The 26,856-nt window shown below is 42.9% G+C and overlaps 1 protein-coding gene across 1 annotated transcript; it reads left to right on the top strand.

The window, feature by feature from the left end:
• The first annotated feature begins 476 nt into the window (after positions 1-476).
• On the top strand, positions 477-26,856 carry PRCP (prolylcarboxypeptidase). Its single transcript, XM_040056912.2, has 9 exons — positions 477-581; positions 16,074-16,214; positions 16,656-16,757; positions 17,098-17,279; positions 17,944-18,101; positions 18,715-18,887; positions 20,311-20,475; positions 21,637-21,824; positions 26,099-26,856. Exons 3-9 carry the CDS (start codon positions 16,662-16,664, stop codon positions 26,301-26,303), a joined length of 1,167 nt encoding a protein of 388 aa, XP_039912846.1. The 5' UTR covers positions 477-581; positions 16,074-16,214; positions 16,656-16,661; the 3' UTR covers positions 26,304-26,856.

The following is a 26,856-nucleotide window of genomic DNA, read 5'->3' on the forward strand; positions in this document are numbered from 1 at the left end:
GGCCGGGCGGGGCGGGACGAGGCAGCGCTTAGCCAATCGCGACTCACTCCCAGGGGCGAGCGGCCCCTCTCGCCCAATCACAACGCGAGAACGTCGGCCGCGCCCCCGCACGGCGCGGAGCGGAGAGACGGGCGGCTCACGTGCTCCGGGCAGCCAATCGCAGCCTCCCTGCGGGAGGCCGCGCGGCCGAAACACCTATGGAAGCCGCCCCAGCCAACCGCGAAGGCGCGCGCGAGGTAACCGCCGACCGACAGCCAATCGAAACCCGCCGCTGCTTAGGGCCCGCCCCTCCACGTGCGGAGCTGGCCCCGCCCCCGGGGCTCCACCGCCCCCCGCGGGGCCGCGCCGGGCAGCCCCGGGCGGGGGAGCCGCGCCCGTATAAAGCGGCGGGGCCGAGGGCGCTCCTGTTCCTGCTGCTCCTCCTCCCGCTGCTCCCGCTCCGGCTGCTCGCGGCGATGCTGCGGCTCCTCCTGCTCCTGCCGCTCCTCGGCGCGGCCGGCGCCCTGCCCGCCCCGCTCCGCCGCCGCCGGAGCGCCTCGCTGCCCGTCGGCCCCTACCTGACGCGCTACCTGAGCCAGCAGGTGGGGAGCCGCTTGTGGAGGGAGGGAGTTTCCTTGGGGACTTAGGGGACGTTTTCCGCTCTCACGAACCTCACTTGGGCCACAGGCGGGACAGGACTATCCGCAGGTTTTTAAAGAGACACTGAGTGCTGGTTCTCTTTGGTAAAAGGCCCCGAGGGTTGAGTGCAGCTGTTCAGGGTGCCGGGTGCTCTGCTCTCATTTGTGTCCGTGCACCGTGTCCTGGCCCTGGAGCCCGTGTTCCCGTAGCGGGGGCTGCACGCAGATCGCACTTGCGTGCGGATTTGTTTGGGTTTTTTTGTTAATCACGGAGTGGTTTGGGTCTGGAGGGACCGTAAAGATAAATCTAATTCCGCCTTCCCCCCAGCCATGGAAGTATGCTCACCCCTGGATGGTGATGCTCTTTTGGTTTCTGCCTTTTGTTTGTTTGTTTGTTTTATACATTCTCTGTATTCTTTGCACATATATTTTGTAGCTCTGTAGCCTAGTTTTCCCAGTAATTTCCCATGGCCTTTCCCTGGGCAAAAAGACAAAACAAATCCCAAAGCTCCCAGCCCCTGGGGGTACAAGGCTCCGTGCTATCTTCGTTCTTCCTGGGAACCAAGCTTGAGAACAGCTCTCTGAGATACATTTCACGGACAAAGTACAGCTAGTACCAAAGCGGGGACTCCAGAGAAGGGGCTTGACCTGGGGGGAAATTGCATCGCCACTTGTCCTCCTAATTAGTGCTTTTTATCTATTATATTAACATCCTAAAACCTATAAAAATGTACTCACCACTGTGGGGCTGGGCTTTTGTAGACACCTTTCCATAGCTGCCTCGGAAAGCCTTCAATAAAGATCCACTTTTATATTACGGCCTTGCTAAAATTATCCCGAGTTTCATTTCCAAGTTAGAAAAAAGGCAAAAATGGAACATGGAACAGATTTCTATTACTAACTTGAGCTTTGTCCTCCAGTCTCCTCCAGCTATTCGTTGGTGAAATCTGTGGCATGTAACAGATTGGAGGGCTCTGCAGTGTTGTCTTTTAATGATGGTGTGGTTCCCCTGCATCAGACTTGAAACCCACCTTGTTCATAGGTTTTCATAAAAACAGTCAACAATTCCCTTGGTGTGTCAAGGAGTGTTTGCATCGTCCCCTGTTCTATCCCTGGGTTTTGCAGGGGAAGCAATTGTTCTTTTTACTGGGAGGTGTAGTAAGGAAGGAGGACATTTTTCTAGTACTCCCTTGGTTTGTTTTGAAGCAGGCTTGTAGCATGCATCTGAATTTCATGTTCTGGTCTGCACAGGGTGTGGTGGGAAGGAGAAGGTGTTTAATTTACAGGCATAGAATTGTTTATGTTGGAAAAGAGCTTTCAGATCATCCATTGACCAGCTACTGCCAAGTGCACCACTAAACAGTGTCCCCAGTTGCCACATCAGCACCTCTTTTAAAAACCTCCAGGGTTGTTGATTCGACCACCTCTCTGGGAAGCCTGTTCCAAATGCTCGATAACTATGTCAGTGAATATTTTTTTTGTTAATATTCTGTCTAAATGTCTCTTGGTGAAACTTGTGGCTGGACGTCTTGGATGATATGCAGGTTGAATATCTCCTGTTTCAGCTTTATACAAGGTGAAGTTATGATGGAGTGAGCAAATGGGAGAGAGAACAGACATAAAGAAAACAGATAGCTCTTGTAAGATTATCCTGAATAGCTGCAGAATAATTTTAGGGTCAACGTCACTGTCATTTGAGGTGAGAGATGGGGAAGGATTTTAGTAAGAAATCCATCCACTGAGATTACAGTCTTCCGCAGACAGTGTTTCTGGTTTGGGAATGCTCCTGTTCCAGGGGTCTCCCTGCATAAATCATGAATTTCTGTGTCTTGAAAACATCTCTGCCTAATGTTCACTCAGGTAGTGATTTGAGATTTGTGTCCCTGCATTAACTCCTCTAACAGCTTTTGAGCATACTGCAGATACCTTCTGCAGTGTGTGGCCAGCGTTGGCCAGGATATCGCTCCTGCAGTGGTGGTGTAATTAAGGCTAATTGTTGTGGCACACTGGTTGTTGCACATTGTAATCATGGTATGAGTGATACTAATTCTGTGCTGTGGTCTGAACCACCCTTTGTCACCATCTGTTACTCTTCTGCCCTCATCTCCTCCCGGGGCTGTGGTGTCACCTGGCTTTTCTCCTCAACTCTGGCACAGTCAGACCAAGTGATACCCAGCTGCCAGCAAAGCAGCAGAGCTGTGGTGTAGTTGAGATCTGTAGATTTTGGGATGTAGATAGGTATTGAGAGAAGGGAGGGAAGAGTCACAGGAACAACCTATTGTAAATATTGATGGCACATCTTGCTCACCCTTCTGTCTCTTAGTCTCACACTTCAAGTGAAATCATGTCGGATGCGAGTGGCTGCTGCAGGAGAGAGGGAGCCCATTCACAGGCCTGGAAATCCTTGCTTTCCTTGTCCAAAGACTTACTGATAGTGTTGAACAGCGTGTGAGAGGTGTGTTCATCAAAGATGTGAATTCTGCTGCCTGGCACTTGGTAGCACTAAGGTCTAATCACAAGGAGAGCATAGGACACACTATCAGTTGCACAGTGTGTAGAACTGATAGCATTCAGCCCTGACGAAACATGCACTCAGCGCTGTTGTCTGGGAGTTTGTAATTGCTTTATTATTCTGTAGTGCAACGTAACAACCGTGATTAACGTGTTAAATAAGGGGTGGTGATACTTTGCCACCTCTCAGGATTGTTGAAGTTTAATTACTTACATTGTATTTCTTGTGAATTATCTGCTGGTGTTCCTTGCTGCCAAGTCTTTCTTCTTTGCTAAGGTTCATGTTTTAATTCTTGTTTCTCTCTTTGTTGGTTTTCATCACAAGTTGAAATTATTTATCTAAAAGCATTCAGTATAAGAAAATACTTCATAATAGGGCAAAATATAATGAAGCCTTTTAATACCTATTAATATTAAAATATTAATATTTAAGAAAATATTAATATTTAAATAGAGTCTTTAAATATTTATTAGTTCTACAGAAGAAAACTTTGAAAGTGTAAATAGATTCCTTGCATGATCTGTTTAAAAAGTTACTTCTTGGTCACTGTGAATAATTTATTACTGCTGCTTGTTGGAACCTCTGGGCCTGCCAGTCTATAGACATGTTACATTGTTTGAGGATTTAGTGTCAGCTTCTAAATGTCACTGTGAATCAGTGACATTTACATCCGTTTTCATAAAAATGGAGAAATAACAGAGTCAGAGTTGAGCTCAGTGCCCATTTGCATTGAACTTCCTCCTGTTTACCACTTTAAGTGTCAGACATCTGTGGTGATGGGGCTAAAGTCTAGAATATTGAGAAATCAGTCAAGCAGTGCCTGTGTCTGTGTGACTAGCCTTGTTAGCATTAGCATATCTTAGCTTGTTTGCTGTGTATGTATTTAATACCTTTTATTATTTTGTCTTGGAGATGTGATTTTGTTTTCTTTTTCTCTCCCTTCAAAAGTAACTGATGTCTTTCAGCCCTCTACTCCTCCTATGTATGAGTGAAATTACCTCAGTAAAAAGGTACTTCATGCAGGCCTAGAAGAGGAGATGTCCCTTGAAGGAGAAATTCTGCCATCAGCCACGTCTTTAACAAATTTTGTCTGTTTAGGGGATGATGATCTCTTTTTTAGCTTTTCTGATTTACCAGTGTGACTTTTGTAGGCAAGGCTATGGTAATTTGTTTGCCTGCTAAGCAGTTGGTTGTGATTTGTGTGTTAAAGTAGTCCATACAAAAAGGAACTTTACAGAGAGAATGATGTGTAGAATGTATAGAGATGTTACCAGGGACACCATTGTTGGGATGTCTTCTTTGTAAGCAGCTGTGTCTGTGACCACAGTTCAAATTCATTGGAATGACTTAGTGAGGCATCCAAGATCCATCCAGCTCTCTTTACCCAAGTAGAAATAATCTTACAGCATGCTGAGGAGGGTCTGGAGTCAGTCAGTTCTGATCTTTGGGGAGCCTTGTCTTGTGCTTTTGTATCTCTGCCTTTGGCACACATACCAGTGTTACAAAAAACCACAGCCTGAGGACTTGTGGTGCTTTATGTCCAGTACTGCTGAGAGCATGATGCCTTAAAATTCCTGATTTTGAAGGCTTCTCAGGGATAAACTCATCTTAGAAAGGAGAGTGGATGTAGTGTCTCTTCACTCAATTTGATAACTGATGGCTGTGTAAGACTGTGCTGAGAACCCTTCACCTCAGTCCCAGTTTGTGAACTGCTATGAATTTGTCTAAGAACCAATGTACAAATTAATTTTTGTTCAGCAACTTACTGAGCCTGGTCCTTCAATCAGATTATCTTTTGAACTAATACTTGTCAGTTGTGTCACCCCTTCCAAAAGAAGGATTCATAACTTCCCAGGCTTCACACCCATGTCAGTATCTCATAATGAATTCACATGCAAGTCTTTGTGCTCTGAAACGCATCCACACTTCATGTTGTGTGTACATAAAAGGAAGATATGTCGAAGCTTCAAAGTGACGAAGTTTAAAAAGTAATGCAATTTGATCCCTTCTGGCTTTATCAGGAGCCCTATTTTTTATTACAGACTGAAATTCTGAAGTACAGAAAATAAAAGCCCTGATTGAAAATGTGAAAATTAGAACGGATATAAATGGTTTTTAAACCTAATGAAGTAGTTTTCAATCACAGGTCTAAAACTTGCTTAGGAAGACATTGAGATGAGGTTATCATTTTTAATTGTGGTTAGCATGATATTGTGACTCAGGTTGGTGTCTCAGAATAGTAACAGTTGTCAGGAATGGTTAAGATGGGTTTGTTTTTCATGCCTGGCACCATAATACAATAGCACTTTTGGCTTCTGGTGGAGGAAAAAACAAAGTGCTTTTTACAGAGCCCCTTGGTAACAATTAAAAGTTATGCCGGTGTTTAGAGAAGAAGTGATGCTGATGTTTGTCTCTGAGGTGAATTACTTGGAATATGTGTTTTACTCATCAAGTAGTACAGGAGTACTTGGCAGCCCTTACATTGATTTCATAGCATGATTTAAAATGGGAACTGTAAGCTATAAACCAGGTCCACAAGCAGGAACAATAGCTCTTATTCTGTGAACAGGAAAACAGGGAAGTACTTGTTAAAGCTTGTCAGTGAATTTTTATTTTTATGCACTACTTATCTGTGGGGTCACAATGCAGACATCAGCTTCTCAAATTAAGCAGGAAACAATTTCCTCACAACTTGCAGCCTCTTCCTTCAAGTGAGCAGTTAATACTAGTGACTCAAAAAACATCAATGATCACTGCTCCCTCGCTGAAAGTGAGCATTTCATATCTCACTAGCTTTAATCATTAAAAGCTCTGAGAGATTTCTGATAGACTGTCTAGATTAAAGAAAGTCTAAAGAACAAAACAATAAGCAGAACTGCATATGGCTGAAGTAGCAAGCTGTTTACAAGCCAGATGTGCATGAAAACTCTTGTCAATGTCATTGAATTTGGCTTGTACCATGAGATTCTACATGTTAAAGCAAAGTCTTAGAGCTGGTGGGGTTTTTTTTGATTTTTTTTTGGGGTGGTCGTTTTTTTGGGTTGGTTTTTTTTTTTGGGGTGGTGTTTTTTTTTTTTTTTTTTTGGGTGGGTTTGTTTTGGTGTTTTTTGGTTTTTTTTTTTTTGTGGTGGGGGGTGGGTGGGGAGATATGGAGAAAAATGAAGTTCAAAAGGAAATTTTATGCCAATGAGTTCTGTGTCTATTTCTTCATCTGATTTTGAGGAGATCAAGACCAGCCATCAGCATAAGAAGTTGTTGTAGATCGTGCGGATAATTTGTAGCATTTTGCCAAGTTGGTGAGAGAACAGAAGTCAAACTTGATTATTTAATTTCAAGTTTTCAAAAACTGAATACCTTAATTTATTTCATACATCCTGTAATATTTGGATTTTATATCTAAAGCAGTGAAGCTTCTAAGAAATTTAGTGGGGTAAACCAGGCTGTACTGGGCTATTATACTAATACTTGCAAAATGGTTAATTCCTTTGTTTTCTAGGCAGAGAATGTCTGTTCAGAGAATTAAGCATAGACAGAAGAATGGGAATTGTGTTTCTTTTAAGCACAGTCCGTAGATACCCCCTGCCTGTGGTGTAATGGGCTAATTTTCTTTCTTATTTTAAATTTCTAGTTCTCCTGTGCTTTAGTTCAGCTCTAGCCTGCATGTGATATATTCAGATGTTTGGTGCTGTTACCGTGCTGCTGTCAGCTGTGCTGTGTGTGATTGTCGTCCTCTAAACGCACACAGTGAGCGAAGAACAGAACTTTGGATCCTCGTGGGCTGTCGCTTCTAACTTTAAATTGATGTAACAGCTTTTTGCATTATTCACGCCTGCAGCCAAGATGCAGAGCTTGTGTACAAGTTCACCCTTGTGTCAGGCTTGAAGCCAAGGTGATTATGTGAAGATTAGCTGGAAAAGGTGCTTGTAGAGTAAAATTTGAGATGTGTGTCTCCATTGAAGAGATTGCTCACTGAAAAGGCTGCCTGCATGGGACACCATGGAGCCATGGTACTGTGTGATGTCCTTTCCCTCTGATTACTGATATGGACACGCTTGGTGGTGCAGGGAAATGCAGGTACTTCCCTGAGTGGTTTCCCCATCATCCTGTCTACCAACATCTTGCAGCCCTGCAAGCAGAAGTTGTTCCTCGGTGTTGCAAGCTTGCCAAAGTAGCAGTTGCTACGCGGTATTTTGGCTATTGCATCAGGGCTGTAGCAGTAACTGCTGCTTTTCTGCTTTGTTTTCTGAAATTTTCTCTCCCCTGCCTCGATGTTCGTCAGAATTGGTGGCTACACGATCCCCAGTGGCACGTGTAAAATACTTAACCTTTTAATACTGATAAACTGTTATCCCTGCACTGAGCTTTTGTCATTTTGTCTGTGCTCTGCCTAATTAGATTGTCTGGATAGATGACAGGACAGTTTTCCTGTTTGCTGTCTCTGTTCATCTCTACTTCCTTGGATCCTCTATTGTAGGGTTATCAATAGAAAATAAAATACAAGTAAATAGTGGTTGAACTAAGGCTGGGAGAATGATAAAGCAAATTTATTTGTAGTTCCGAAAACCTGGGAAAGGAAACAATTGCTACCTGAATTAAACCTTTTAAGAATATTTAGAAAAGTTGACAGTTCTAGACATTTTGTGGGTAGGGGTAGGACTGGTTTAAATACTTAATTTGACTAAATAAAAATATTATCTTGGATCTGAAATGCTTTAGAAGAATTGAGGAAGTCTTTAAAATGAAAACCGTGTTCATCAGAGAGGATGAAACTTTGCAAATGCTTTTACTTAAACAATTAGTCCTACATAGAACTTTAGGTCACTTCTAAAAAAAACTGGAATGCTTTTATGCTGCTTAATCTGTGACACATTGACATTTCACATCCAATTTTTTCCTCTCCTCTCAAGTTAATCCTCTGAACGTGATGGATTTGTAATCCAATCTGGAAGTCACATGGAAAAAATTAGTGGCCTTTGCCTATTAGGGGTCTGAGAGACCTTGCACAAGGGTAACTTTGTTTTTGCTGGTGCAGTGCACCTTGGTGCTTTTTTCAGCCTTGTGAAATCACACCTTGTGAAGTGGGGCTCTGACCAGGTTGTTCCCTATGCCTTACCCCATCCCTTGTCTTGTGGAAGAATTTCACCAGGAAAATAATGCCTGAACGGAAGCATCAATGATGTGAACATTTGGAGTGTTTACTGCTGCAGTTTGTTGTGGAGTTATGTAGCTGGTGGAGTCTGAGCAGCACAAGCCTCTTCATTGCTCTGAAAAGAGCCACGTGGCAGGGGAAGGGAGACTGGTTAAGGAGTGACAGCAGTAAAGCTAATGGAAGAGATTCCTGCCTTGTGCATTCTCCTCCTTGTGCTGGAGCTTTGTGGCTCTCAAGTCTGGGACAGAAGATGTTCAGAGTTCCTGTGGTACTTCTCCTTCCAAATGGAGGAGTTTTAACAGATAATAGCATCTTCACTCTGTCTGTTGGAGGATTCTACACCTGAGAAATTAAAGCCTCGATGTATTTATGGACTTCATTTTTACATGGTAAGCAGAATTGGAGGTTCAATTGCAGCATAAAACTATTAATGGTTTGTGGAAGTTGAAATCAGTTTGTTTGTGTTCTCATTAGCTGGTTGAGCTTCCGACATAAAAATAACCTTTCATCATGTACTGTTTGTTTCTAACAAGGGCTGACCTGAGTACCCTGGTTCTTTCCTACAGCATATCCTGTAGCTGCTGAAATTTTCTTTGGTCTTTTCAAGTGCCTGTCCAAATTCTGTGACTCAGGGCAGGGGTAGAGTTCCTGTCTGTTTTCCTTGTTCATGTCTTTTAATCACTGAAGAGATAAATCAATGCGAAAAATCAGACTTCCTTAAACAGCATTGCAAAATCAGGTGCTGTGATTTCTGCAGGACAAGAGAAGCTTCAGAAATATGCATGAAGTGCAGAATCATAGACACATTTAGGCTGGAAAAGACCTTTAAGATCATCAAGTCAAACTGTAATGTAACACTGCCTGGTTTATCACTAACCCATGTGCATTGTTAAAGGCTAGTGTATTCTCAAGTACACAGTTGCAGTGATAGATTCTTTCTATTACAAGGATCCTGAGCCTGCATTTGCTCTGGGGGCATATTTGGCTGGAATTTCATTACGGTCAAGGAAAAATTGGTAACGGTTGCCCTAGACCATCTCAATAGTTGAATAGAAATTGGAAACAATAAATAGTCAAAAAGCGTGTCTATTGTTATCTGTATGGTTTGGTAAATGTGATGGATTTACAAATAGAATTAAATCTGATGAGCAAAACCTCTGAATTATAGAGCTTGTGGAAAATGACAGTGACAGGTTCAGTCTTGGCTTGGATGAGCATACTCTGCTGGGTGGAAAACTGGCTGGATGCCTAAGCCCAGAGTGGTGGTGAGTGGGGTTAAATCCAGCTGCTGGTCTTCTGGAGAGCAGGAAGGCTCAGCAGAGGCATCTGGACAGGCTGAATCCATGGGCTGAGGCCAGTTGTATGAAGTTCAGTAAGGCAAAGTGCTCAGTCCTGCCCTTGGGTCACAACAACCCCAGGCAGCACTACCGGCTTGGGGAAGAATGGCTGGAAAGCTGCCCAGGGTAAAAGGATCTGGGAGTGCTGGTCAACAGCAGCTGAACATGAGCCAGGGTGTGCCCAGGTGGCCAAGAAGGCCGATGGCATCCTGGCCTGGATCAGCCATGGTGTGGCCAGCAGGACCAGGGCAGTGATTGTCCCCTGTACTGGGCACTGCTGAGGCCACACCTCAAATCCTGTGTTCAGTTCTGGGCCCCTCACTGCAAGAAAGACATTGAGGGGCTGGAGCGTGTCCAGAGAAGGGCAACGGAGCTGGGGAAGGGTCTGGAGCACAAAGCTGATGAGGAGTGGCTGAGGGAGCTGTGGTGTTTAGTCTGGCAAGAGGGAGGCTGAGGAGAGACCTTAATGTTCTCTACAACTTTGTGAAAGGAGATTGTAGGGATGTGGGTTTCTGTCTCTTAAGTAAGAAGCAGTACAGTGAAAAGAAATGGCCTCAAGTTGCAGCAGGAAGGGTTTAGGATGGTAGGAAATCTTCACTGAAAGGCTTGTTGGGCACCACAACAGTATGTCCAGGGAAGTGGTGGAATTGCCATCTCTGGAAGTGTTCAAAAGGTGTATAGGATGTGGCTCTTGGGGATGTGGTTTAGGGGTGGGCTTGTCGGTGCTGAGTTAGTGGTTGGACTCAGTCTTAAAGGTGTCATTCCAGACTAAGCAGTTCCATTATTCTAATCTATGATCCTATCTCTTAAATTGATGGTGTTATTTATGTCTAAGGTTTTCCAGTTAGTGGGTTGCACAGCCTGATGCAAAAAGGAGCAGTTTACATCTCCCTGCTCTTCCACAGAGCACCAAATGATTATGCATTTCAACAGAGGGCTGCAAATCTTCAGTCTCTGTTGTTCCTTCCATAGCTATCATCCTTGAAAGCAAGGAAACACCTCATTCTTGCATTTAAAATTAAAAAGATGAAACAAAGCTAAGCTTGATTTTCTTGTGTGGGTGGGGTTTTTTTTTGTTTTTTTTTTTTCCCCTTCTTTTTTTTTTTTTCTCTCTCCCTTTCCTGCACTGAGCAGGGGCAAAGAGAGAATCTTAGTAGGTACTGGTGGGATGAAACCTCAGTCTTGGCGCTCAACAAAATCTGCCCCCTCCTCATGTACAAGCATGACAAGAAAGTCCCTGTCATCATGAACTTCATATTTGAATAGAGGAAGCAAAGGTTATAAGAGGAAACAAAACTAATAGGGCCAGCTGACTGGAGTCCCCCACAGCCCATCAGCAGTAAAAGCAGGAAAAGAAACACATCAGTGAAATCCCAAGGAAGCTAAGGTCCATGCCGCCGTTTACACAGGAGGATATCCTCAGGCTATCCTGTATCTTCCTGTCCTCAGGAAATAATTCAGACAGGATGAGCCTCAAAACAACTCCATGCACATGTGGAGAGTAAAGCGTGACTTAAAATCCCCTGGCTTCTCACCAGCACAACAACTGGCTTCATTTCACATGGAATATTCAGTTTGGGAAAATAAAGCTATCGCATAGAGGACTGAAATTCAAGGCATCACAGAAAGGCTTTCAGACGCTCACAATCTTGCCAGAAACCCAAAAGCATAAAACCATCAGGTGCTGATTTACTGCTGCATATGGTATTACATGCTTTTGGTTAACAACTGCCCTGTGAATTACCGTCTTTTTTGGTAAAGGCTTGCCTTTGCTGCCCTGTCTCTGTAGTCACTGGTGACCTTAAGGTGCTGCTAAGGAAGTGGCTTTCAGCCCATATGTCCTGGTTTGTCTTTGTACTCTACTCATTGCCTGAGTTCCTGGATACTTCCAGAAGTACATTAAGCAGGCGAACATCTGTACAACAACTGACATCTGTTGTGCCTTTTTGTCTCCTCTCCAGGGCAGATGTGTGGCAGAGTGGCTTGTTTTATTTTAAATGGACATTTAAAATAGCAAAAAATCACATTACAAAAAAGCTACCTTGAGATAAGTAATCTTTGAGAGCTCAACATAAGCATGTGGTACTTGTGCACTTCTAAGGTATAGAAGGGTGCTGTATAGTTCAGACAGAAGGCACCAAGGTGGGGTTTGGCCATTCCTCCCAGTGTGAGTTTGTTCAGTAAACCAGGGTGGGGAAGGTGCCTCACCCTGAGCTGATGAGCTGCACTTCTCTGTAAAAAGTTTCTCTGAGCTGAAGGATCAAAGCTGCTGAGCTGAGCCTTCAGTCTGGTGCTCTAATCAGCCTCGTGGGCTCAATGCCTTGTGCTGCCCACCGACATTTGTCATCCAGCTCAGGGAGTGCAGTTCCCAGCAGCCCTGCCTTGGGTAGTGCCTACAGCCTTCCATCAGAGCTGCTTTCATTGTAAGTCATCTGCTGTGTGTTTGTTTTTATTTTCCCCAAATGCTTTGTGAGTCTTTGGACTCAGAGGTGTGCAGGAAAATATGGGGCTTTCTTACTGGAGCAGTGTTCACAAAGGTTTCTGTATGTGGGACTGAAATTTAGGTGTTCACTTTACTCTTCCTGCCTGCCTCAGCTAACAAGAGTTTCTCTTAAAGATATTCATAACATAAGAGTTTCAGTGCTGCATTTCTGATTTTGTCCTTCCTCTTATTAGTATCAGAATGACTGTTCTCGTGTCAGTAGATCACACTTTCATCTGTAAAACATTTCTGTTGCACCACTGATGATGACTTTGTTGTTATTTTTTACCAAACTGGCCAGATAGTCCTCTTTACAGAAGCTTAGAACTTTGGGCTGAGTAACTGGTTTGCATTAATTCTAGAATACTTTAGTTTTAAAAGGGAACTTCGCCATCATCTCTTCGAACCTCCCCCACAAAGCAGGGTCAATTTCAAAATTGTTTAGGATTGCTCAGGACCTTGTACTTACTGCTGACATTCTGGACACAGCTGTAGTTATGAGAATTTTAATTGGAAAAACCACATATCTGCTAGTATATCATTACCATTGTTTTAACCAGCAGCTAAGGTATTTTAAATGTGTACTAAACAGGTTTTTTTCTTTTTGCAGCTGGGGTCTGGTTGCGAAAGTCATTGCTTTTATCGTGCTCCTTTTGCCTAAGAGTAGGGAAAAAACCACTTTCTGGTTCAATTTTTAATGACATTTGCTTAAAAAAAAAAAAAGAAGCTATAAAAATATCTGGTTGCTTTGAGTACCACAGTAGGCTTCACAGGGTTGCTGGGGTTCATTGCCTGTTTGCAGGCCTGTTCTATAGGGAATGGTGAAATAAAGCGAGTGAATGAGACCCAGCAGCTCCTGTGCAGCCCTGCGCTCCTGCTGCAGGTTTGGCTACACAACAGCTCCATCTGCTGTTCCTGAACTGCAGCTTTTCCGGCATCTCCAAACCTTTCACCTCACAATTTGGTGTTGATTCTTGGGCTTCTTCCCTCTGGCTTGGCAAGTTTTAACACAGTTTTTACTCATGTGAGAAGATACTCCTTGTGATACCTCCACACTGTGTTTTGATGCTCTGGATTTAGAATTTCTTTGAATTTCTTGGCAATAATCACCTTTGTGACACTTTCTTCTCAGACTGCTTTACAAACATAAGGTTTTGTTTCAGTTTGGATTTTTTTTTATTCATGCTGTATGTCTTACCCTTGCAAAGACAAGGTATGAAGTCCCATCATCTAGAACTAAGGGAGTTTCTGCAATTCAGCCGAGTAATAGATACTTGTGGATTTGTTTGTTTGTTCTGGAAAAGTCTGTATTTGTGGTTTTTTCTGCCTGGGATCTTACACGTGTCCATGTGTTGTGCTATGAATGTGGTGAACAGAGGCAATTTAGCTGATGTGGGAGCTTCAAATTTCTACACACTGAAGGAGGAATAGGAAAGAATAACACGGGTGATGGCAGTGAGGGAGTGTACAGCATGTCAGAGTCAAGACAGAGAATCATGACTCTTTGATCAACATGGTTACTAAAACCACCAAATGAGAGCTTAAATTCCTGTATGTTTCTCCCTCTTGGTTTTGGAATACAGACTCGCTAGAACATTGTGATTTTGTGGTTTGTTTTGGGGAAGTAGACTTGCAGACCACATCAGCAGCAAATTCTTATCTCTAAAGAAAGCTAGCCATAGCCCTAGCCATAGCTAGGGAAAATATGTGCATGTTGGAGTATCACTCTCCTAATTTTCTAGCTCCTGTGAGACAGGAATAGTAAGATGGGCTTTAGAATCTGTTCTGCACAATACCCCATTGGATAAGCTCAGGCCGATATTGAAAATTTTATCTGTGTGAGTTTGGTGGGGGTTTTTTTTGGGTTTTTTTTTTTTTTTTTGGTTTTTTTTTTTTTTGGTTTTTTTTTTTTTTTTGGTTTTTTTTTTTTGTTTTGTTATTATTTTGTTTTTGCTTTAGTTTCCCCTCTGCACTCTTCTTTTGTCTTTTGCATGTTAAGCTGCCTGCATTGGCATATATCTTTGTAGTTAGGAAACTTGAATAGTTTTGGGGCTGTAGTCCTCTAGCTGGCACTCCGGCTTCAGGCAGGAAGGATGCAGAATCAAGTTCTAAGTCTAAATATTTAATTTAGATGATTCCATAAAAGGCAAGCAGGACACATGGGCCTGTTTTTCCTATCTCTGGCAAGCAGCCTCACAAGAAATTTTAAATAGAAAAAGATTTTCTCCCGTTTACAAACAGACATGGAACAAAAGATATGTTAGTTGTACTTTCTAATATTGTTGGAGTTTATCAAACCACACAGTGACTTCTTAGATGCGCCTTAACTGATTGTTCCCTTTAATTGTCCCAAGGTCTGATGACCACAGACTTTATCAGTCGCTGACCTTGTTCTGCCTTTCTACATTTAATCACTCTTAATAGGTAAAACTAAAAAACTCGGTGAAAGAGCCCTTAAATATGCACATGATAGCATCACCGTGTACTTATGAGTAGGGAGCAAATGGCCTCCCTGAGGAAAACTGTGAAAACTGGGTCTGGAAGCAGTCACTGAAGTTACTTATTGAAGGCAAAGTCTTTTTCTCTTGTGTCTGTCCACACCATGCCCAGACCTGCACCCGCTGTTCCAGCAGTGGGCTGCAACACACACCTCCTCCCACTTGAGTCCAAGAGTGAGTAACCCTTGGGAGAGTTCAGAAAAGACATTTTGCAGCAGGCTGTAGGTCTGAAATAAGCTCCTGTGCTCTCTTTGACCCAAAGCAAATTTAAGTACCTGGTGCAGAGTAGCTGGATCCTGCGGGCGGAGCGTTAGGCTTTTCTGAGTTACTGTGATAACAGCAAGTGCTTGGATTTGGGGGTGATCGGCCGCTTTTCAACTTTAACTTGCAGATGTTCCCAAAACAGGGAATGTGAAAGTTTGTTTCCTGTAGCATCTGAGGGGTGTGGCAGAGTTTGTGTGTGGAGGCGGATGGACGGGCGAGCAGAGATCCTTAAGCCAGCAGATGTCAGGCTGTTACCACCAGCAGGACCTAGGACAGGAAATGCTGGATTGATGGGCTGATGAAAGTCGAAATTGGGAAGCTACAGGTCATCTTGAGCTGATGAATAAAAATAGTGAAGAGTGAATACATGGTGATGAAGTAGGGTAGATCTGGAGTAATTTTGTGGTTTGGTTTATTTTATATTTCATAGTAAAAGCCTGTATGGGTATACCAGAATAAGATTATGCCTATGCAGGGAGTTACTTGTAAAAGCAATGGATAAACTTTCCAGTGTGGATGAATTCTAGGAGTAGGGTTGAGGTGCATGGTGAATACAAAGCAGTGTGAGTAAAAGCTGGAAAAATATTACCTTAGGAATTGAATTTCTAATGAGGAGATAAATCCAACACTGTGGGATTTGGGTCAAGGGATATATATATATATGCTGGCAATATTTGTAGAGCAGCGGTCAGTGATAAAAACACGCTTTCTAAAAAGAATCTGTTTAAATTTAATTCTTAAGCCAGAAGGAGGAGAGGAAGAAGAGATGGGTTTTTTCTTGGTTTTGGATTTCTTTTTTGTTTTGTTTGCTGGGGTTTTTTTAAGAACTAGGCAAGTAAGGTTTTCCTGAGACTCAGAACATCCTGTGATGACTCTTTTTACTTGTTGATACAGTTTTATTGCATGAGGTACTTTGTGACCTCTCAGCAGATTTCTCTGGCTTCCTAAATACATTTAGAATATCTGGTGTTAAGTAGGATGCTATAAAAAGGGCATGGATTTTTTTTTAATGGCTGAAAATAGCATTTCTCCTTCAGTATTTAGAATATATGTAATTTTGACTTTTCCACAAAGCAGAAATAATTTGATGAATTATGAATATAAATTAATTTAATGACTTTTTTTTTTGTCTGTAAGGTAACTGTTAGCACTCCCAGTGGGCTCCAGGATCAGTTCTAGCTTTCTGAACATGTTGCTGCTGCCTGTTCTTACAGATTGATCACTTTGGATTTGATGAAAATCGTACATTCCAGCAGAGGTACCTGGTAGCAGATCAGTACTGGAGGAAGGACAGTGGGCCAATACTGTTTTATACAGGCAATGAAGGAGACATCGAGTGGTTCTGCAACAACACGGTACGTGGGAGGTAGTGGGGTTTCGGTCCCACGTGCCAGTGATGGTGCACTGAAAAAGTGAGGAGGAACAAGAGGACAGTCACAGAAGGTTGTTGGAAGAGAAGTTTGTAATGATTGCTGTGATTGTTATAGGAGGAAGAGGAAGCTGAACAAAAGCACAGAAAAAGTTTAAGGGCATTCAGGGTCCTATCTGAAGCCCAAACAAACCGAAGGGATACACTTGTATTAAGTTCCTGGAGCAGTGAAGAAAATTTCCAGAGGAAACACCATAGTTGCCCTGAGCTAACAATGATACCTTAAAACCAAATTGCATTCTGTCTTTCTAGTGGCATTTTGATAGTGATATCTTCCAATCAAAGAGTTGGAGTATGCTAGACTGAAACTAGAGACTTTTAAACAAGTTGACTCAATTATTTTCATTGTCTGTTTTCCTCCAACCAGGGTTTTATGTGGGATGTGGCTGAAGAGCTTAATGCCATGTTGGTATTTGCTGAACACAGATATTATGGACAATCTTTGCCCTTTGGGAATGAGTCTTTCAGTGTAAGTGCCATCTTTTGTCTTCCTAATAAATGTATTCCATACAAACATCATTCTGCATATTTTAATTCTTGCCAGGGCAATGAGTGTTAACTTGAGTGAGATGTAACTTTTTTGTAACTATCGATTCTAGGGTTAAAAAACTCCCAAACTTAGAGGTTTTGGGTGTTTTTTTTAGTGCTTCAAGGGACATCTGCAAAGAATATGTCATTTGTTCTCAGGCACAGATTTAGACCTGTGATTTTAGCTGTATGCCTGATTTTATCTGTAGCTGCTGTAGGGAAGATAAAGACTGCTGCTGGAAATCACTCATGCTGTCCACAACCTGCCTTCTTTCTCTCAGGATTCCAAGCATCTCAATTACCTGACATCCGAACAAGCTCTGGCAGACTTTGCAGTACTCGTTGAGTACTTAAAGACGACCATTGCAGGGGCTCAGCACAGTCCAGTCATAGCTATTGGAGGGTCTTACGGAGGAATGCTGGCAGCCTGGTTTAGGATGAAGTATCCCCATGTGGTGGCTGGGTGAGTGTGCTCCTCCTGCTTTTAACAGAGCAGGCATTTGTTACTTCTGTGCTATAAATATTACTGCTCTGGGAGAAGAGAAGTACCATAATCCAAGCTGGCTTGAATTTTTCAGTACTGGGAGAAGGAATCAAGTTACTTTGAATTTGTGAAGAGGCACTGTTTGCCTAACAAAGGCAGCTGTAGGTCAGCAGGTACTGGATGGTGTCAGAGTTACCTGTTAGATCTGTGAAAACAATGCATGAACACTGACTTGGTGTACCTAATTTTTTTTAGGGTCTCCAGACTTCCTGATGACTTTAATCTCTTCAATACCCTAGTTACTCTCTTGGAAACAAGCTAGGGAGTTTATTTTCATGGACTGGGCTTCTTTTCATTTGAGTTCACACAAGACCTAATTGATAGATAAGAATGAAAAACAATAAAGTAATCAAGTCTGAATTTCCACCTCTTGTATTTGCTGTTGTTGTTGTACCAGTGTCCAAGACTTACATCTTCCAGCAGCTTTATGCATACAGACCTGCAGAATAATTTTGCAGCATTATGGTTAGTTCACCTAGAGCATGGTGTCCAAGCTGTTGTAAATGCTACTTAGGTAGTGGCTGTGGGGAGGGTATGGGAGACCGTTTTGCAGGGTTCAGGCTGTTTTTCTGTCCCTTTGCAGAGCTCTGGCAGCGTCTGCCCCGATCTGGCAGTTCGGTGATTTGGTTCCATGTGGAACATTTTTCAGCATAGTGACCAATGACTTCAAAAAGAGTGGCCCAGGCTGCTCAGAGAGCATCCGGAATTCCTGGGGTGCTGTTAACCACCTTTCCTCAACAGGTAAGATCTCACCAGTGGTTTTGCAAGGAATAGTAATGATCAAGAGCATGTTATGACTTTCACCTGTGTATGTCTTGGGTGTTTTGAAACTCTGCTTTTAGTACTGAAAACTGCCTGATGAACCTAGCACTAATTTAAAATGCCTGTTTTGTTGTATCACAGACTTCCTTCAGGTCTGGTGGAATGCAGAATACAGGTCTAAACATTCCTAAGGTCAGACAAGAACAGAACCTCAGTGCTTATATTCCTTCTGACAAAATAGGCCAGATAGTCATTAAAATAAAAAAAACACTTTTTGTCAACTGAGGCATTCAGGAAAAGAAAATTACTGTAGTCATCATGAACTGAGTGATAGGGACTCAGTTGGACTTGAGCATCTTTTCCAACCTAAGTGATTCTTTCATTATACAACTAACTGAAAAGAGTTAGTTGTATAATCAAAGTTGTAGTGAGGTGCTGACTAAAATTTGATCTGCTGTGCTTGTAGTGTGTGGAATAATTTCACTAAATTAGTTAGGCTAAGTGAAAATATTTTTTAGTAGCAGTGCAACTGATGCATGTGTTAATGGTACAATACACTAAATATTGTTTAATCAATTTATTTTTATTAAAGATGCAGGTTTGCAGTGGCTTTCCAACACATTTCATTTGTGCAGCCCCTTAAAAACTCCTCAGGATGCTGCTGTATTGAAAAATTGGCTGAGTGAGACTTGGGTAAACTTGGCTATGGTGAATTATCCCTATAAAGCTGACTTCTTGCAGCCTCTGCCAGCTTGGCCTATACAGGTAATTTAGAACCAATATCTTGTAGAATTTACTATGTGGTTTAATTAATTCTCTCCTTCTCTCCTAGCTTGCACCTTTTCATTTGTTTTCTTGGCTCCATAGAAGCAGTGTGCAGAGAAAAGAGAACCGAGATAATATCTGGTGCATGAGCTGGTTTGTTGCCTAAACTGCCACTTGTAGGTCTAATAGGTTATACCAACAGCCCTGGGGAAAAACTGTGCCAGGGATGACTGAGAAACCTCAGCTGTCCTGCAGAGCCGTTCTTGAGTAGCAGAGATGCTGCACAAAAAGCACGCACAATTAGAGTTTCTGATGTGAGACTTAGCTGACAGAGCTTGCAACTGAACAAGTTTTGAGCCTGTGTCCTTTTTGATGTGGGAAAACTAGTAAGAGAGAAAATGTCGCTCTGCAAACATACTCCTTGCAGGGTCCCTTCTGGAAGCAGAACCTCTTTTTACACTTGCAAGCTTTCACTTGTGCAGTTCTGTTTATCCACAGTGCCCTCTCCAAGATTTCTATATTCTTGGAGTGTTCTTATTCTTTTAAGACTCTGGCTGAATTTCCCTGCAGGACTTTGGGTTACTGTGTAAGGCAGGTAAGATACAACTATTTTAGGCAGTAGTTAATTATAAAACAAAATCTGGGAAATTCATCTGTCCTGTGTGGCTGTCAGCAAGGAGCAGGATGAACACCTGGAAAATTATTTCTGCTTTTTTATCAGTCTGAAAGAACCAAGAGACATGCTCACCTCCACCACCGTTCATGTTACCTCTGTTTAACTGAGATATAAACCTAACCCAGAAGAGGCCACTACTCACCTGGACAACACTAATGTATAGAATCTGATTTATATAACCTGTTAAGATTCTTTTTTGAAACAGTAGCTCTATTATGACTCTGAGGGCAAGAAAGGAGGGGGAATATGTGGACTGGATGATCTTGGAGGTCTTTTCCAACCTTAATCAGTAGCTGGATATATATGTATGTATGTTGTTTAATCAGTTCTCTGTTGTGAGCTACCTACATCAAACTTCCAGGAACCCCAGTCTATACCTGGAGCTTCTCTGTTACATATCTGTATGTGCTGTCTTTAATTACAGAGGTACTAAATACTATTGATTAAGTATAATCTATTTTAAAGTATGGGAAATGGGTTGAAAAATTTGGTGAATGAAATATTAAGGTGGCACTGCTGGGTATTTTAAAAACTTTTTCATCAGGAAATATAAAGTTTCAGGTTCCTCATACTAGCATGCACTACACATATGTGATAGTGCTTTTTGTGATAATCGGGATATATAATTTCATAGACACTTTCTGGAAGTGGTCTGACTGTACTTGGAAAGGAAATTAATATCCTACCAGGTGTCATGTATTAATATTTTACTCCTACAGATTGAGACAGCTTCTCTCTTCATTGCAGGAAGTCTGCAAGTTCTTGAAGGATCCCAGTCTCTCTGACAAATTGTTGCTGCAGAATATTTTCCAGGCAGTAAATTTATATTACAACTATACAGGAGAAGCCTCATGCTTAGATGTGTCACAGAGTGCAACAAAGAGTCTCGGTGAAATGGGTTGGTACTACCAGGTATGTTCACTAATCTTTAAAAATTGCAAGTCAGTGGTGGATTTTGATCTAGACCTGATGAGAATTGTAATTTAGCTGTCAATATCTTGTACCAGATGTATTGATGTACTGATGACAAATGTAGTCACAAACAAAGTATGATTGTAGCAGGGAAGGCAAGGCAGAAAAGAGAAGCAGCAGAAGAGGTTTAGATTGTATCTTCCTTCATTATCTAGCTGCTTGTTGAGTTTCAGCTGCTCATATAGACTGGAAAATGATGTACAGCAGACAATTTTAAGTTGTGTACAGCAGTCAGCTGTATGAAGTTTAACAAGGCCAAGTGGTGGGTCCTGCCCTTGGGGCACAACAACACCATGCAGAGCTAGAGGCTGGGGGCAGAGTGTCTGGGAAACTGCCTGGTGGGAAAGGATCTGGGGGTGCTGGTCAACAGCAGCTGAACACGAGCCAGGGTGTGCCCAGGTGGTCAAGAAGGCCAATGGCATCCTGGCCTGTATCAGCACTGGTGTGGCCAGCAGGAGCAGGGCAGGGATTGTCCCCCTGTACTCAGCACTGCTGAGGCCACACCTCAAATCCTGTGTTCAGTTCTGGGCCCCTCACTGCAAGAAAAGACATTGAGGGGCTGGAGCGTGTCCAGAGAAGGGCAACGGAGCTGGGGAAGGGTCTGGAGCACAAAGCTGATGAGGAGTGCCTGAGGGAGCTGGGGATGTTTAGCCTGAAGAAAAGGAGGAGGCTTAAGAATTACCTTAATGTCTATACAGCCCCCTGAAAGGAGATTGTAGGGAGCAAGGCTTCTGTCTCTTAAGTAACATGTTGTAGAATGAGAAGTGGCCTCAAGCTGTACCAGGGGAGATTTAGATTGACTATTAGGAAAAATGTCAAGCACTGAAACAAGCTACAAAGGGAAATGGTGGAGTCACTATCCTGGAGGTTTTTTTAAAAGATACTAAGCACTTAGGTACGTGGTTTAGAGGTGGACTTGTCATTTTTTTGGTTTATGGTTAAACTTAGTCTTACAAGGTCTTTTCCAATTCTGTAGTAGTTAGGTAGTAATTACTGATCAAATGTTGTTTGACTCTTTGGAGCCTTTTTTTTTTAAATAGCGCAGTAACAGCTGTTGCATGTTCTCCTAGGAATTATGCTTTGACCTGCCCTTTCTTCCAGGCTTGCACTGAGATGGTGATGCCCTTATGCACAGATGGTGTCCATGACATGTTTGAGCCTCAGAAGTGGGACTTTGATGCACTTTCAGAAGAGTGTTACAGGATGTGGGGGGTGAGGCCTCGCCTCTCTTGGATGCTTTCTATGTATGGAGGAAAAAACATCAGTTCACACAGCAACATCATCTTCAGGTAAGCCTTGTTTCAGCTGATAGTGTAGAGTCTTCCACCAGTATGGGTTTCCAGTGTAGAGAATCTGCCCCAAGTAGCAAAGGGATCTGTCTCCAGCACTCCAGCTGAATAAATGATGGGCATGCTTTATGCTGCTATTGAGAGTAAAATGGTCAATTTGCAGTGGCCAAAGAGGCCGACTGTGCCCTTACTGCCTGTGTGACTCTAGAAAAAGAATCTGGGCTGGGATTCTGCCAAACATCTTCTTTCCATCTGGATTTCTTATCTTGTGGTGAAAATCCAGGTTTCCCATGCTGGTGAATTCCTTCTTTTATGAGCCCAAAGCACTGTTGCTTACACATAAAAGGAAAGTCTAAATGAGTTCTAGCTATAACACAGAATCTTGGTGACCAAAATTATTGCTCAGTGTGATAGCCTTGTGAAGGGGCTGGCTTGGAATTCCCTTTTCCCTTTGATACAGAAAAGAGAGGGAAGTAACTTTGGAAGTTTTTCTAGTACTGCCAACAGCTTTTTCTTTTAGTGGCATTTAGGCAAGTTTCAACAAACTTGTGTAAGCTCCAAATACAAAGATGTTTCTATTTTAGTAAGGAATACTGGTAATGCAACAAAAGTTTGTCTGAAATGCTTTTATATGTGCACAAGAAGTGAAAGAAATGTTTCAGTCTAGCACAAAAAGCTAGTCCATGCTGCTTGCTCTCTATTCAGCCTTCACTTGCCTGATTTTTAAGATTAAACTCTGCTGTCTGTAAAGGGAGTTTTACTTACACTGTGAGGTGATCCAGGTGACTATCTACTCTACCCATCAGGTTCTTATGTGGGAGGGAGGTGTTCCACAAACTCATTGAGGCTTCAGGAGTCCTGATTTGCTGTACCCATTGCCCACTGTGGGAAGTTCCTGCCTATGTATTCCTGTGTTCTGGTTGAAATTTTTCCAGGCCTTTTCATAAAACACCTTGCCACTTCTACAAACCAAGCTCAGTCTTTTGGGTTGGTAGATAGGTATGCATTTTAAAAGTAGAAAGTTCTCACTAGAACTGGGGATTATTTTCTGGATTGCAGCTGCTAGTGTCAGTCTGTTTGGCTGCAAAGGCCTTTTGCTTTCCTCTTGTTTGCCTCTTGCTGTTTCTGTCCCAGCAGGATATCTACTCTGGAGTGAGAAATCCCACCCTTTTTTGGAAAACTTTTTAATAAAAAAAATTGGTTGGTTTCACTTAGTTTCTGCAGAGTGTTGCTTATTTCCAAGGCTGCACAGCTCTGTACAGTAGAAATCCGCTTTGTAAGCGATAGACAAGCAAACAAATCTAAATAAGTGTTTAAGAATTTATGCCAGCTGAAGGAGCTGGAAATGAGAAAAGCCTGAAAGCAACCAAATGAATGTTAAAGTAGTGCTGTACACACAAAGCTTTTGGATCTCAAGCTGGGATGTTTCTCTTCAAACAAATACATTGTCAACACTGTACATTTTATATAAGAGCCTTTTATCCTCAAACACTGCAGAGTGCTTTACAAAAAACATCCCAATGTTTACCAGTGGATGTGGCTCCCTGTGGGGTAAAAAGGACTGTGTCTCAAGTGACAGGCAACTTGCACAACAGTGTAGTGCAGGAAGAGAAAAGTACTCCATCTAAAGAGAACCACTGTAGGGTGGATTTATCCAGACACAGTGGGATTTGGCCAGGATGCTGAAGCTGCTGCTGCTGCTTCTCCCTCTGTGAGCAGTACATCACTCTGCACAGTCACACTGTTGTTTGTTCTGTGTGGGATTAATGCAGGGAGTTCTGTTGCCATTCTGGCACTTTCCTGGAGTTATGCAGCGTGTAAGAGGTTGCTGAGGCTGTGGGCAGGTGGTACTTGCGTGTCCTGGGCAGTACATCTTTATTAAATCTAGTCTGAGGAAACTGGGGCTTTCACAACACTGTTTCCCCTTTCCTTTCCAGCAGTTTTTACTCCTCTTACTGGAACATGCTATGTACTTGGTGTTGAAGTGCTGCACAGCGGTGGGAAGTGACATTTTAGTACTGTTCATCTGTGTGATGGCAGAGAGCTTGTAGCAGGTGTGGTGTCTCATCAGCAGTGTACTGTGGTCATCAAAATCAGCCCAGGTTACATCAGACAGTATGGAATTTGGTGTGCACAGTCTAAAAATGTTTTTTTCAATCTCAGTGAATCACAGCTAAATTGTAGGCTTCTAAGTCAGAGCACCCACATATCTAGTCCTGCACTGGCACGGGAGAGGCAGAAAGTAAGGGCTCTGTGTTTAGAGATTCTTGTGCTCTGTGCAGAAGGGAGAATTGTTATCACTAAAGAAGGGAATGGAGGCAAAGAAGAGAAGGCAGAACAGTGTGTGGCTGAAGAGAAAAGGTTAGAGAAAAAAGTTAACAGGAGACATGACAGTTGTGGAGGGTGGTCATGTTAAAAAAGGATGCACAGACAGTGCTGCTACAATTGTGTAAAACTTCTGGGCACGGCAGGAGGGCTGAGGAGACTGAAGAGAATATAGGAAAGGGAACTGTGTATTGTGGGATAGGCAGAACCCTCTGTCTGCTGTCAAGGAAGTACAGGAATTGAAAACAGGACTAGCATGCTGAGTTTTGCATTAGTTCTTTTCTGAAGTCCTGCTTGCCTGGCCACTGCTAGAAAGAAATGTCTGACCTATTCTTTCTCTTCTTTTGCTTCTTTGGTTTATAGTGGGAAATTCCTGTCCTGTGAGATGGGCAACTGAGTACTTAGATGCATGCTTAGTTTTAAGACCTAAATAATTCATTCCAGTTGGAGTGACCTTAATCTGCAAAATCTGTTAGGATTTATGATTTTGTGGTGAGTCCTCCATCCCCCCTCTCTTCAAGTTTCACTTCCCAAACTGTGTCAGTGCCTCTGGTGCCATCCTTTGGAGGGAAATGCAGAGGATGCAGCCAGAAGTTCACAGAAAAGCCTGTGGCATGCTTAGCTTCCACATGACTAGGACCAAAAGATCCAAGTTCACGTGCATCATGGGTCTCTCAGCAACTCATCCCCCTGTTGCCAAGGTGCTCTGCTGATTCAGGTGACCTTTTAAATCCAATGCTTTTGGCTTATTGGGCAGCTCTCAACGCTTTTTGTTTTGCAGATACAAAATGTTTCTCTTGTCCTAAGTCATATTTAGAATCACTGAAAATAAAGAACTATAGGGACTTGAGATACTTAGTTGTTTTGGGGTTTTTTCAGTGGCAAAACAAGTGAAATACTAGTTTAGACCCCATCAGGGTCTAAAAAAGCTTTTTTTATTATTCATTATTTTACTGTTATTTCCTGGTGCTGCCATTGTGGTATTTTTCTAGCTGCATATCTTTGAGTCCAAGGATGTTTTAATTTCTTAGCTCCTTCTGGAAATTTACGGTCTCATACCACAGCCCATCTCTGACATTTCCTTTTGTGGGCAGGTCCAGTGTTTCAAGTGAGAAACAGATCTGGGTTTGTGTAGTTCCACAAGTGGATGGATGTTGCATTCTTTGTGCAGAAAGATGGGCCACGTGTGGGAAGGGCATTGCAGTAAAGGAAAATAAGATGTAGTAGGGGTTATTGGGTCAAGTCCAAAGCTGGGAATGAGAGATGGAAAGCTCTCTCCCAGCTGAGCCATTGGCTTGCTCTATCGACTATTATTTGGAGCCATATCTATAGTGAAAGGAATTTTTAGAATTGATTTGGGATGAGGGGAAGAAGGGGAGTAAATAGTATTGTCCTGTCACAGAGGAAGAGTCATTTTTGACAATTTTTAAAGGGATAAAATCTTCTTTTTCATATGGTTGTTATTAAAGTCAGGGGACTAAAAAAACATTCAAACATTTCTTTGCAAAACCAGGTTGGCACTCAGCTGAGACGGCAAAAGGTAGAACTTCCTAAAAATAAAGTGAATAATTTGTATATGGCAGACTGTGAAGAAAGAGAGTGAAGTGCTTTGATTTGGGAATTCGGGCATGTTTTGGTAGAGAAAATCCTGAAACTTCTATGACAGGTGGCAGCAGATTTCTCTTCAGAAGCTTTTACACTCTTGTAGGTTATAATCTGAATTAGCAGATACGTAATGACAAGGGTAGCCTTGCCTAAGCTGCTGGTAGCTCCATAGCTCTGTCAAGAAGGTGCTTCTTAGCAGAGGAGTGGGCACAAGACATTAAGACAGGGCTGAGGTCTGTTTCTCTTGCTGCACATGCAAAACTGGTAGAGATGTCGATGTGAGCAGCAGCCTCACTGCAGACTGCTGTGCACATGCACCCTAGTGAGATAGTCTCTCCTTACAGCAATGGTGGCCTGGATCCGTGGTCTGCAGGTGGGGTGACCCAGAACATCACCGACTCCCTCGTGGCGGTTGTGATCCCAGATGGAGCCCATCACCTGGACCTACGCGGCCGAAACCCTTTGGACCCCAAGTCTGTCCAGCAAGCTCGAGCCATGGAGGTCTGCCTCATGAAGGAGTGGATAGAAAAGGCCAGGCACAGCCACTGAGGTGGCACTGCGACAGCTGTGGCTGTTAGACCTCTCTTGGCTTTGCTGGGAGCGGGGCCAGGACTTGTGATATGGTCACTGGAGCATTTCCCTCCTGCTTCCTCACCTGCACGGCAGTGGTCACCACTGCTTGTGTCCACGAGAGAGGCAGGCAGCAGATGGATGGAGAGCATCCTCAGATGATAAACTCCAGTCAAAGTGCATGGATTGAGCTGCCTGCTCTGGTTCGCTTTCCTCTTCTGCTCTTCTCGAATGCTGTACTTTACTACACAGCAGTGAGTTGCTGTTCTAGGCTTGCTGCCCTTCTCACTGTGCTGAGTGATCATTCCAACTGCTGGTGAATCCAACAGTGGATTACATGGGAGTGCCCTTGATGGTGAAACTCCTGCTGCCTCCAGTGTGATTGAACAGAAATCAGGTCTTACTGTGATTTTGGTGGAGGTAGGGAAGGCCTGGGGAAACTGGCTGTGCTGTTTGTAAGGGAACTAAACAGCCCTTACCCTTTGGAATGAGTGTTGGAAAAGAAATAAATATACGACTTTTTTCATACCTA

The sequence above is a fragment of the Hirundo rustica genome, chromosome 2 (genome assembly GCF_015227805.2).
Source record: "Hirundo rustica isolate bHirRus1 chromosome 2, bHirRus1.pri.v3, whole genome shotgun sequence".
Lineage (NCBI taxonomy): Eukaryota > Metazoa > Chordata > Aves > Passeriformes > Hirundinidae > Hirundo > Hirundo rustica.

Bases quoted from the DNA above. Each gene is read 5' to 3' on its own strand.
- PRCP (XM_040056912.2), top strand. From the start codon at position 16,662: ATGTGGGATGTGGCTGAAGAGCTTAATGCCATGTTGGTATTTGCTGAA. The intron at 17,280-17,943 runs GTGAGTGTGCTC...GTCCCTTTGCAG, and splicing joins TATCCCCATGTGGTGGCTGG to AGCTCTGGCAGCGTCTGCCC. The intron at 18,888-20,310 runs GTAATTTAGAAC...TCTTCATTGCAG, and splicing joins TGCCAGCTTGGCCTATACAG to GAAGTCTGCAAGTTCTTGAA.